This window comes from Nycticebus coucang, chromosome X (assembly GCF_027406575.1).
Source record: "Nycticebus coucang isolate mNycCou1 chromosome X, mNycCou1.pri, whole genome shotgun sequence".
Lineage (NCBI taxonomy): Eukaryota > Metazoa > Chordata > Mammalia > Primates > Lorisidae > Nycticebus > Nycticebus coucang.
This window is the reverse complement of record NC_069804.1, coordinates 97240325-97254144: the sequence shown is the minus strand read 5'-3', so window position 1 is coordinate 97254144 and position 13820 is coordinate 97240325. Positions and strand designations below refer to the sequence as shown.

The window sequence follows — 13820 nt, the reverse complement described above, 5'->3', positions numbered from 1 at the left end:
GTCTCACTGTACCGCCCTCGGGTAGAGTGCCGTGGTGTCACATGGCTCACAGCAACCTCTAACTCCTGGGCTTACACGATTCTCTTGCCTCAGCCTCCCAAGCAGCTGGGACTACAGGCGCCCGCCACAACACCCGGCTATTTTTTGGTTGCAGTTTGGCTGGGGCTGGGTTTAAACCCGCCACCCTCGGCATATGGGGCCGGCGCCCTACTCACTGAGCCACAGGCGCCGCCCTAGATACTTATTTTTTAAAGTATTGACTAGTTTACTGTTACTTGTAAGCAGAACACATTCTAAAATGAGAGACAGCATGATTGGTGGTAAACAGATTAGCCAAGTGACTACTACAGTAACCCAAGAAAGTGATAATGAAGCCTTGAACAAGAGTAATAAATAGGATTAAAGAAAGTAGAATAGATTTGAGAAATAAGACATAAGGAGTAGGGAGGGAATAAATGAAATTTTGTTTTAGGCATGTTGCCATTAGGATATTATGGGACATTATATGAATATAACTAATAGATAATTAGAAATATGGGTCTATACACTAGAAAAATATGGGAGCTGGAAATACAAATAATGACATATAAATGGTGGCTGAATTCAGTGAAGTCTGTTAAATGAAAAGAGCATGAAGAATGAGAAAAGAGGACTATGGATGCAACCTCCTTTAAAGGATTCAAAGCAAGAAAAGAAGGATGAAGAATATTAAGAGAAGCAGGAGTGACAGAAAGAAAGGGGGTAAGTGAGTTTTGAGGAGGAAGTGGTGAAAAGTTAATAAAGAGGCCAAGATGTCACAAATGAGGGGTTGGAAGTACAGAAGAAAGGGACAATAATTACTTTTAAAGAGATATGGCAATTATAGGAAGGAGAGATAAAAGACAGCTTGAGGGAAGAAGCAGTTATAGAAAGGTCTTAGCCTTGTCTTTTATTCTTGCTTTAGGATAGAGAAGACCTGCAGCTATTTAGAGATTGAGGGAAAGAAAATAGTGAGAGAAAAAACCAAAGACTGAAGATTAAACAGGATGGAATATGATTCTGGAAAACATGGGACGGAATGAGATCAGGCACACAAAGCAGCATTTGCCTTAGAAAAGGGAGATGCATAGATTAATGTAGTTAGGTCTTCAAGGTAGAGGGGAAGAAGCTGGGAATGGTCACATCTCATAATTTACTTTTTTTCTGTCTTGGCATGGTGGTTCACAACTATAATCCTGCCGCGCCCACGGCATTACTGCCGAAGCGAGGCTGCCACGGACCACCCTGTCGGTGGGCTCCAGTCCGAGGGAAAGCAGGGAGAAGGAACGAGGAAAGTTGAGAGGTTGGCGCAGGAATGACAGTCTGGCACACTACGGGTTAAAGTATGCAGCTGCAAATTTTACTGAGAGTATATGTTGGTATTTATACATTTTCTTTCCAAGGTTCAAACAATGCAATCTTCATTCTGCTTATGCTTGTAAATTATCTTTGTGTCTGTATATGTGGTTTATCATGCATTACATGTTTTCAAGGTTTTGCTCTCCGGAGGGAGGTGGTTTATCAGTAACACCTGCTTACTCCCTCTTTAGGAATGTCAAGGCTTACAACTCTTTTCAGTCCTGCAACTCTTTTCAGTTTCTTATGATCTTATTTTTAAAACAGCTGGACATATTCTTTTATGTATAATGCTTGACTACTTTTATATATATTTTCTATATATTTTTACTCTTATTAGTAACTATACTTTGATTCATAATTGATTGTTTGTTAAACATTAAACTACTCTATTGATTTGTATTACATATGAAAATTAGTGAAGCAAGATGTTTGAACAAATCTTTATTGTGGGAGGTCATGTCTTGTAAAAGTTCTGCTTATGCATTCATTCTGTTTTTTCTGTCCCCACTGATATTTATGGTGGGAAAAACCTCTTTGTGTGTTCATTAGTAGTGCCACTGAGTCTAGCAAGCTCATGAGGTGGTGTTATATTTGGATCAACAGTGTATTGTGTTCATTCTTAAGAAAGTACATATTGATAGTTTATCAGAACAAACAGACTTCTGGTACAGAATGACAAACACATGAATAGATGCCACAATCTTTAAACTTAAGCGGGTAACCGAGCATGCTAGGCAACATTTCTGATGCTGTGCATACTGGGGGCGCTGGGGGCTAAGCTCCGTGGAGCACAATCCACCTTCCCGTCGTTCTAGAACGCGGACAGCGCCGCCTCACTACGGCTATGGTGCCGTGGGTGCGGCACGAGGCGGCGCTGACCGCGTTTAGAACGCCGGTAAGGAGGCTTGTGCTCCACGGAGCTTCGCCCTCAGCGACCCCTGCACAAACAGCATCAGAAACGGTGCTCTACGTGCCAAGTCACCTGCAGGAGCTTGAACGACCGTGGCAGTCTTTAAAATTTATCACTTTGTTTTTCTTTAACATAAGTCTGTGTGTTCTATTACTAATCACAATGTGCTTTCTCAGGGCCGGACCCATTGCACTGCAGGATGAGATAAGGCACGAGCTTGCTAGGCTCAATGCCGCCTATAAGTCAGGCACTAAGATGTTTAAGTAATAAATACCTTCACAGTAAATACCAATGATTTCAGACAATGTATAGATGTTTTGTTACAAGAAGAATCATTTATAACTAGAATAGACAATGATCATATACAAATCAAAATAGTACAATCACGCAAAGGCAGGGAAAGCAGGATAAACAGAAAAGTAAGAAATTATGCCAGCCTTCCCTTTGCCTTGAGCAGTTAGCAAAAAAATGCAAACCTTGTTATCTCTGGAAAGAGGAAGAAGCAAACAACTTCACAACCATGCTGAGACCAGCTCTTTTATAATGAGTTAAACTTTGTACTGTTTAGTCTGGACATGCTTTTGACTGTTATCAACAAAAGGCAGAGCAATTGAATTGTTGTTGAAAATGTCTCGAATAATCAGAACTTACCTAAGCATGAAAAACTGCAAACATAAAGGAAAGATCTGTACATCTAAGTAAATGATTGTAACTCTCCCACTAACTCAAAATAACTCTTGTGTATGACGCCCCCTGCCTGTAAGAAAAAGTGTATAAATACTTGCATACTTTCACAGTAAAATTGCAGCTGCATACTTTAACCCGTAGTGTGTCAGACTGTCATTCCTTCGCCGATCTCTCAACCTTCCTCGTTCCTTCTCCCTGCTTTCCCTCGGACTGAAGCCCACCGACAGGGTGGTCCACGGCAGGTGGCGCCTCGAACAGGGACCTGAAGGACAGGTAATCTTCTCTCTTTTTCTTTCTTTTTCAAGGTTGAGGACGGCTCTTACCAGGGAGCTGCAGTCCCGCCGGTAAAGGCTGACCGGTTAAGTGTAAGTAATCACAGGATTCATGGGGCACGCACTAACTAAGGAAGAAAGAATGTTGAGTATTAGGTTACAGCGTATGTTGGCTAAAAACGGGTTCAATGTGTCCCTCAAGCGGTTGGAGGATCTTATGCATTTTATTAAGCATGTCAGCCCTTGGTTCGTGGAAGAAGGGTCACTGTCTTTGGATGATTGGAAAAGAGTTGGACGGGAAATGCGCCGTTATATGCAGGCGAACGGGGAACATACACTCCCAGCTCAGACTTTTCCCCTATGGTTACAGATTAGAGAGTTATTGACTGACACCACGTCTTTTGAAGCATTCGTACGTGAAACTGCTTCTGACTCTAAAAGTCAGCCTATATATGAGAATGTTGCAGCAGAAGATGCTATAGAAGGGGAGATGGAGCCTCTGTGTGCTACGGCTACGGCCCCCCCGTTACCGGGACCAGAGGGCTCCTTTGATGATGACTGGGATTTGGCCGATGAGATGGAAAAACAGGATGAAGAAGAGGATTTCTTTGATCATGATCATAAGCCCCCCATAGCGTTTGTGAATACGGCAAAGGCACGTCCAACTAAGCGGGTTCCTCGCCCCCCTTTGCCACCCATGGGTTTTCAGGGCGCTATGCGAGAGGCCCGCAGACAGGGGGATTGCACTTTTACATTCCCAATCAGAGAATCAACAATTGACAATGAGAACCCTGTATCGGAACCTCTGCCTCTTAAAACGCTAAAAGAATTACAGCAGGCTGTCCGTACTTCGGGCGCCTCTGCGCCCTATACTTTGCAGATTGTAGATCTGGTTGCAAGCCTTTGGCTCACCCCTTATGCAAGACTGGAGGAAGCCATTAATAGGATGCTCCCACCGTCAGAGGGCACATCATTGTTACTTAAACAATTAGCTTGGGAAAATGCCAACACGCTGTGTCAAGATCTTATACGACCTCTGAGAAAGGCAGGTACTTTACCAGATTATATTAAAGCATGCATGGATGCCTCACCAGCTATAGTCCAAGGTATGGCTTATGCTGCAGCAATGCAAGGACAGAAATTCAGCGCCTATGATAAAAATACCTTCAATAAAGGAGGTAAGGGGCCAAGAGCTCCTGCTAACACTTGTTACAATTGTGGCAAGCCAGGACATATGCAGAAGGACTGTAAGCGGTCCACTGCCAATAAGCCGAGGGGAGACCCACCCGGCTTATGCCCCCGTTGTAAAAAGGGGCGACATTGGAAAAATGAATGTAAATCAAAATTTCATAAGGATGGAACCCCCTTGAATAATGACAAGGGTGACTCAGATCCTGAAGAACAGGAAATGAGAAAATCAAAAAACTAGAGAGGGGGTGTTCTCCCAGCCCTGACCCCAAGGGAGATCGTGCTGCACTGCAGGGCACGCAGCAACCGTCCACTTTAAATCCTCAGGCGCCTGAATTCACTATTCATAATCTCCAAAGAGGCACACCTGGAAGTGCAGATTTAGATTTAGCAAGTGAAAAAGATGTCTTACTATCCAAATGGGACGGTGTTACTTTAATCCCCACTGCAGTAAAAGGGCAACTTTTGCCTGGAACGGTTAGAATTATAATAGGTAGAAGTTCAAATTATACTAAAAACTTTGAAGTCATCCCAGGAGTAGTTAACTCAGACACCCAAAATACTATCAAAATAATGGTTAGGGCATTAGTAGAGACTACACAAATTCACAAAGAACAAAGAATTGCCCAATTATTGTTATTACCATATGTCCCTTTACCCAATCCTCACTTGAAGTCAACTAGGGAACAAGGTCAGTTCAGCTCCACTGATTATGTGGCTCTAGTACGTGATTTAAATAAAAAACCATTTCAAAAGGTAAAATTGAATGGAAAGACATTTAAAGGGTTAATGGACACAGGGGCTGACAAAACCTGTATTGCAGCTTCTGAATGGCCTCAGTCCTGGCCAGTACGCAGAACCGGTTCTTCTTTAATTGGTCTTGGCTCAGCTTCAAGAGTTATGCAAAGTTCAGCTTATCTTTCCTGGGAGTTTGAGGGAAAGGCAGGAGTTATTCAACCATATGTACTGCCTTCCCTACCTTTTACTCTGTGGGGCAGAGACATCTTAAGCTCTATGGATCTTAAATTAATCACTGCTGATCATTTGAATGACCAGCATTTTATATAGGGGCCACTGCAGAAAATCATGCAGTTAAAATAACTTGGTTAACAAATAAAGGACCAGATGTCCTCATAACTTCGGGACGAGGGTATGCTTGTGTTTTTCCACAGGATGCGGAATCACCCATCTGAATTCCAGACCGACTGGTCAAGCCAGCTCCTCCGGAAAAAACAATGCAGAAGGAAACGCCAGCGGCCGCTGCAAGATCTCACCCGCCGCTTGGAAAAAATGAAAGTACACTCGCCGATAGCGAACAAAATCACCTGGACGCAAGTTAAAACTCTTACTCAACAAGCCAAACAACTACTACTTTCTCAGGGAAAAATCCCTGACTCCTTGCATGTATTTTATAGCTTTCTTAACCCTCATTTCAAGTCCCAAAGTGGAAAGTGCAGTCTATTGGACATATATTCCTAATCCACCTTTGTTACACCCTGTAGGATGGCTAGATCCAGAACCTATAAAAATTTTAACTAATGACACCCTCCGTTTAGGAGGCCTCCAGGATTCAGAGTCACGGGAACATGCTTCCTCCTTTGTCAATTTTACAGGCAGAGCGGATTTGCTCCCCATCTGCCTTACCTTAAAAGGAAGACCCCCACCATTTTGTGTACAAACAGAATTTAGAGTGTTTTTAACAGACGCTCCGGACCCTAATGACTCCAATAAACGCTTTGTGTGGGAATATGAAATGACAACCCTAGGCTATGCTAATTTCAATGAGACCTTTGAAAAGGTAACTACTCTACCTATTCCCAACTGTAAAGAAAAACATAGAGACATTAATCAATTTTGGGATTCGTCCCTAACTAAAACTCCTGTGTGGTTGACATGCGGGTTTGCTGATGCAGCCAGTCGGCATGTCCCAGTCAATTCTAAATTTATTATTTGGGACTATTCTGCTTCCTCTGGGGAGGGTACTTATGAAAAATATTTAACGGATAATAGTGTAAAATTCCATAGATATAGATGGTCATCTTTCCCTCCTCAAAAGATTAGACGTTGGTATTCAGCTGGTCTAGTTGAACCAGTATGGGTAGCACAAGGACAAAATAGAACACAAACTCATTATGACTTATTCAGGTTGGTTACTACGTCCAATGTAATATTAGAAAAGAAACCAAGTATGACAAGATCTGCAGCTATACCTGTTAGAGTGTGTGTAGGATATCCCTATGCTTTGCTATTGGCATCTACAAAGTCTTTCAGTATAATTAAACATAACAAATCTTATAAAGTCACTTGTATTGCATACAAATTAACCAATTGTATTGCTTCTTTTGACATATTACATGTTAAACTTAAAGTAATGATGATTGTTAAGCGGCCTTCTTATGTTATGTTACCTGTTGACTTACAAGGTGATCCATGGTATGACAATACAGCATTACAAGTTTTAGAAACACTTAATGAATTAATTAGACCCAAAAGATTTGTAGCAACCTTAATTTTAAGTATTGCAGCTTTAATTTCTATAATCACCACCTTTGCTGTAGCTACTACAGCTTTGGTGCAACAAGTACATACTGCACATTATGTTAATGCTCTTAGTAGTAATGTAACCCTTGCTTTAATAACTCAAGTTAGTATTGATAATAAACTACAAACCAAATTAAATATATTAGAAGAAGTAATGTTAACTTTAGGTCAAGATATTAAGTATATACAGCAGAAACTACAAACAAAGTGTCACTCAGCATTTCAGGCCATTTGCATTACACCTTTGCCATATAATGTATCTGACTCATGGAACAAAGTACAAGCACATCTTCAAGGTGTCTGGAAAGACAATGATATTACTCACGATTTACATGGCTTACAACAAAATATTACAGCCCTGAGTCAAGCTCACCTGCCAGTAACTTCTCTTAATACATTAGCCCAATCTTTAACTAATGGGTTTAAAGCACTCAATCCTCTTGACTGGATCCAGTATATTGTGCTCATAGCCATTATTGGTTGTTTGTTATTTTGTGTTGTGTTATTGTTGCCATGTCTCATACGGTGTCTGTTTTCCTCTATTAACTCTATACGCCAAGAAGTCTTTGAACTGCGGTTTAAAAACAAAAAAGGGGGAAATGCCGCGCCCACGGCATTACTGCCGAAGCGAGGCAGTGCTGACCGCGTTTAGAACGCCGGTAAGGAGGCTTGTGCTCCACGGAGCTTCACCCCCAGCGACCCCTGCACAAACGGCATCAGAAACAGTGCTCTACGTGCCAAGTCACCCGCAGGAGCTTGAACGACCGTGGCAGTCTTTAAAATTTATCACTTTGTTTTTCTCTAACATAAGTCTGTGTGTTCTATTACTAATCACAATGTGCTTTCTCAGGGCCGGACCCATTGCACTGCAGGATGAGATAAGGCACGAGCTTGCTAGGCTCAATGCCGCCTATAAGTCAGGCACTAAGATGTTTAAGTAATAAATACCTTCACAGTAAATACCAATGATTTCAGACAATGTATAGATGTTTTGTTACAAGAAGAATCATTTATAACTAGAATAGACAATGATCATATACAAATCAAAATAGTACAATCACGCAAAGGCAGGGAAAGCAGGATAAACAGAAAAGTAAGAAATTATGCCAGCCTTCCCTTTGCCTTGAGCAGTTAGCAAAAAAAATGCAAACCTTGTTATCTCTGGAAAGAGGAAGAAGCAAACACTTCACAACCATGCTGAGACCAGCTCTTTTATAATGAGTTAAACTTTGTACTGTTTAGTCTGGACATGCTTTTGACTGTTATCAACAAAAGGCAGAGCAATTGAATTGTTGTTGAAAATGTCTCGAATAATCAGAACTTACCTAAGCATGAAAAACTGCAAACATAAAGGAAAGATCTGTACATCTAAGTAAATGATTGTAACTCTCCCACTAACTCAAAATAACTCTTGTGTATGACGCCCCCTGCCTGTAAGAAAAAGTGTATAAATACTTGCATACTTTCACAGTAAAATTGCAGCTGCATACTTTAACCCGTAGTGTGTCAGACTGTCATTCCTTCGCCGATCTCTCAACCTTCCTCGTTCCTTCTCCCTGCTTTCCCTCGGACTGAAGCCCACCGACAGGGTGGTCCGCGGCATAATCCTAGCACTCTGGGAGGCTGAGGGAGATGGATTGCTTGAGCCCAGGAATTCAAGACCAGCCTGAGAAAAAGTGAGATCTCATCTCTAATAAAGATGAAAAAACTAGCTGGGCATTACGGCCTATAGTCCTAGCTACTTGGGAGGCCGAGACAAGGGGGATCGCTTGAGCCCAAGAGTTTGCGGGTGCTGTGAGCTCTGATGCCATAGCACTCTAGCCTGGGCAACAGATTGAGACTCTGTCTTAGAAAAATTATATTTTTCCTCCATGAAATAAGAGACATATTCAACTTCAGCAGGCATAGGAGATTTGATGATAATAGAAAAGCTTGTAATACCTTGTCTGGGGGAAAAGAAAGAATAAACCACCTGAGAATCAGTGAAGGATTGCCAGGAAGTATTATTTGGGGGCCCATGTAGCACATGACCATTTTAAATAGGTGGAGATGTTTTTTGGCATTTAATAGAAGTTAACACATTAATAAAACAAAGAAACAAATCCAAGCCCAAGTGCCACAAAATATGGGTATTTTATTCCAGCTCTATCAAATGAACAAAAGTGGGGAACACATACTTCCACACACCATTCTAATTTAACTGACATTAATTCAGAAAAGCTATAGCAGATATATATGTGTATACATATAAGCATGTATATATGTGTATTCACACACATGTGAATTTCAGATTTTAGTCTCATTGTTATTTATCTTCGTTTTTTTTTTTTAATAAATTCCCTTAAAAGTCATCACATGCAACCTAATACTTTTACCTGTGTCTCTTCATCAATCATTTCATATTATTTGGATTTCATTCAGTGTATTTTAATCATCTATAAGGTTGGTCAAATAGCACATTTGAAGATGTAAGGGAAATGCTTGATTTAAGTTATACTCTATGTGTCAGTTACCCATTACATGAATTTTATTTTTTATCATTATTTGCAACTTCACACCTCTTGTGGTTTCTATGCAGTCTGTGCAGTCTACTTCAGCTTCTAGTGCTGTACATATCTGTATCTTCTGGGTGAGACTGCCCATGATCCATGAGCTTGGGGTCAGGCATAAACTGTGTAGTACCTGATAAAGTATTAAAATGAAAAAAAAAATAGTCATTAAAAAATTATTATTGGTATTTTGGAAGACAGCATTGAATAAATCAGATAAAAATCTCTGCCAACATGGACCTAACATATGAGTTAGGTAACATGAACAACAAAACTAAGTAAAATATAGTATCAGATGGTGGTAAGTACTATGCAGAAAAATATAATGGAGAGTGGTATATAGAATTCTTGGGTGATTTGCAGTTTCAAACAGTGCAGCCAGGGAAAGCTTTCTGGAAAGGTGATATTTGAGCAAATAACTGAAGGATGTAAAGATGTGTGCCTTACAAAGTTCAGTAGGCAATGTATTCCAGGATGAGCAGATGGCAAGTGTAATGGACCTGAGGCATGTCTGAGGAATTGATATGGCTGGAACAGAGTAAACAAGATGATCTATATGGGATTGGGGGAGGCAGTAAGAGAGTGATAGATGTGATCAGAAAGACAATGGAAGGCTAGGTTACATAGACCATGGTAAAGATGCCAGCTATTATTTTAAGTGTTATGAGAAGGTATTGGACAATTTTGAGTAGAGAAGTAACATGATGCTATGCTTTTAAAAAGATCACTCTTGGGTATGAGAAGAAGAAACTATAGGGGAATCATGGTATAAACAGGGAGACTAGTCAGTCATTACAGTAGTCCAGAAGTGATTCTGAGGGCTTTAACCAGGGTGGTAGCAATGGAAATGGTGAAAAAGGATCAGATTCTAGATAATTCTAAATGTAGAATGGGCATGATTTCCTAAATGGATTGAGTAGGTCATGTGAGAGAGACTCTTTAACCTGGGAATCTGGAAGAATGGAATTCTTATTACTGAGATACGGAAAATTGCTAGAGAAGCAGGTTTTGGGGGAAAGCATATAAATTTAGGGTGTGCTGAATTTGAATTAATTACTAAATATGTGAGTACAAATTTTAAATAGCAACTAGAAACATAAGCCCTTAAGAGTTCAGAGGAAGCTTGGGTTCTTTTTCTAAGTTTTAAAGTCCTAAACTACATATGGCAATTAAAACTATGGGATTATATAAAATCACCTAGAGTCAGAATAGGTCCTAGGAAGGAGCCCTTTGGATTAATAAGATTAGGAGAGGTTAAGGTTAGGAGAATGTAGCAGAGAAGACAGAAAAGGAAAGCCAGTGTGTGAATAGGAGAACTAAGAGCAAATATCCTACAGGCCAAGTGAACGGATTGTTTCAAGGAAGAGGGAGTTTAACCTGTATTAAAAGTTACTAATGGGTGCTCGCTTCGGCAGCACATATACTAAAATTGGAACGATACAGAGAAGATTAGCATGGCCCCTGCGCAAGGATGACATGCAAATTCATGAAGCGTTCCATATTTAAAAAAAAAAAAAAAAAGAAAAAAAAGTTACTAATGGACTGCATACGATGGAGATTGAGAATTGATTCCTGGATTTGTGAATGTGTAGATCAGTTGTGATCTTGACATGCTTACTGTGTGACAAGCAAGATGTTATTTTCATACATTATCTCCTAATACCACCATGAGGTAGATTCTAGTTTTGTATTATCCTTGTTTTAGAGATAAGGACATTTAAATTTAGAGAGATTAAGTAACTTGACCAATGTCATTCAGCTAATAAATGGTAGAATCAGGACTGAATCCATGTTTGCCCGAAACCAGCACAACACCCTGGACCTTCTGTCAGGGGTCCTCAAACTGCGGCCCACGGGACACATGAGGCGGTGTGATTGTATTTGTTCCCGTTTTGTTTTTTTACTTCAAAATAAGATATGTGCAGTGTGCATAGGAATTTGTTCATAGTTTTTTTTTTTCTTTTTAAACTATAGTCCAGCCCTCCAACGGTCTGAGGGACAGTGAATTGGCCCCCTGTTTAAAAAGTTTGAGGACGCCTGGATTAGAGTATTAACAATCTCATATCATTATTTTTAATATTAAATATGATAATGCATACAAATGCTGCATAAAATACCTCATGAATGGTAGGCAAGCAAAAGACAACTATTTTTTCCATTTGTGACAAAAAACTAAAAATGTGTTTTTCAGAATTTTTTATTTTAAATGTATTTTTCAAAATCTGATTCATTTTAAAAGTGACTTTATTACTTTGGGAGCCACCATTATTTTTCCATAGAAAAATTTAATTTCTAGTTTTATAATAACAGATTTAAATATAATGATTTATCTTATACCTATCTTTTCAGAAATGTTTTATTTTATTTTTTATTTTTTTGAGACAGAGTCTCAAGCTGTCGCCCTGGGTAGTGCCAAGGCGTCACAGGTCACATCAACCTCACACTGTTGGGCTTAAGTGAGTCTCTTGCCTTAGCCTCCCAAGTAGCTGGGACTACAGGCACCCGACACAACGCCCAGCTATTTTTGGTTGCAGTTGCCATTGTTGTTTAGCTATCCTGTGCCAGGTTCGAACCCATCACCCTTGGTGTATGTGGCAGGTGCCGTAACCACTGTGCTACGTACAGGTGCCAAGCCAGAAATATTTTATAAAGTGTGACATACTTATATATAACTTTATCACCAGATTTGTAAGTAATTACTACTCATGAAAGAACAGGTAATACAATTCTCTATAGGACGGCAATTCCTAACCTGCTGTCCCTTTGCAAGGGAGGAGGTCTGTAATAGAATTCATATGTACTATTTAACTTGGATGAGGGAAATTTGTCTTTATTTTCACTAACCTCTGATTGAAAATAGACATTTTCTTCAACAGTGAATGCAGGAAACAACAGTATTAATAGTACTTTAGATTTTGTCACCAATAGAAATCATTGATATTTTTGCATAATATTACAGTTACCCACTATCTCACAATATTTACATTTACCATCACTTAACAATGTTAGTTATTAGAACTATCGTTATACATTATTGTTTAATACATTTAGGGAACCTCATACATTACTATGTATTTTATTTTTTGAATTTGAAAACATTATTTTGACAAGAGCTCATCCCACAAAAAAGGCTAGAAACCAGCTTAGTGGTTCCCTACTCTCCAAGTGCTTTTCTCAATTGTATTTCTACTGCTACCTGGTGGAAGGCATAGACCCACTACAAGTGAAAAATGTACCATAAAGTAACCTTTTTTATCAAGCAGGCATCTGACCAGTGCTAATGTATCAAAATTGCTTAATGTTGTCCATTAATTGACTAAGTTCTCTAGCATTTCTAAACCCTTCATTAATTTATATTTGACCGAAGTCTGGTCAAAGATTTAGCTCACTCTAATTTCCTGGATTAGAAAGGTCCTTTTCCCTTTAAGCTTTCTCTGCCCCTCAAAATTACTTTCATTTTTATCAAAATGTTAACAGCGTACTTTTTTTAAACATGGATAACTTGAATAATGTTTAAGTTGAGGATTTTGTGTGCTCATCACAAGAATAGTGTTCATTGTCACTGTAGGTAAGAATTTAGCCTTCACCCCCTACCACCCTCCCACCTCATCTATATCAACATCTATTGTTTTTTGACTTTTTAATAACAGCCACTCTAAAAGTGGTAATATGGTTTCTCATTGTGGTTTTAATTTGCATTTCACTGATTAGTGATATTGAGCATTTTTTTCATACTTGTTGGCCATTTGTCTACCTTCTTTTGAAAAACATCTGTTCATGTCTTTTTCTTTTGTCTACTTATTAATGGGGTTATTTGATTTTTTCCTTAATAATTTGCATGAATTTTTAGTTTGATTCTGGATATTAACCCTTGGCCATATGTATAGTTTGTGAATATTTTCTCTCATTCTGTAAGCTGTCTACTCTCTTGATAATTTGCTTTGCTTTTCAGAAGCTGCTTAATTTCACTAAATCCTATATACCAGTGGTTCTCAACCTGTGGATTGAGACCCACAGGAACTGTATTAAAGGGTTGCAGCATTAGGAAGGTTGAGAACCACTGCTATATACTATTTATTTTTCATTGTTACTGATCTTGCCCTTAGTGCCTTAGTCATAAATTCTTTACCTAGGCCAACATCTACAGGGTTTTCTTATGGAATTTTTATGTTTTCATGACTTACATTATTTTATCCATCTTGACTTAATTTTGTAAATGGTGAGAGACAGAGGCCCTGTTTCATTCTTCTGCATGTGGTTATCCAGTTTTCCCAGCAACATTTATTGAATAGGGCT

At 39.4% G+C, this 13820-nt stretch overlaps 1 protein-coding gene and 1 non-coding gene across 6 annotated transcripts in view; one reads left to right on the top strand and one right to left on the bottom strand.

Annotated features, from left to right (window-relative positions):
• Window positions 1-9276: 9276 nt before the first annotated feature.
• Window positions 9277-13820, bottom strand: part of APOOL (apolipoprotein O like) — a 294516-nt gene continuing 289972 nt past the window's right edge. For all 5 annotated transcript variants that reach the window (XM_053580281.1, XM_053580282.1, XM_053580278.1 and 2 more), the window contains exon 9: window positions 9277-9657. In XM_053580281.1, the coding sequence (XP_053436256.1) occupies window positions 9569-9657 (89 nt within the window). In that variant the 3' untranslated portion in view covers window positions 9277-9568. The remainder of the gene's footprint in view (window positions 9658-13820) is intronic.
• LOC128578643 (U6 spliceosomal RNA) lies at window positions 10924-11030 on the top strand. The gene has a single exon (XR_008377782.1). It is a non-coding gene; the product is annotated as a U6 spliceosomal RNA (small nuclear RNA).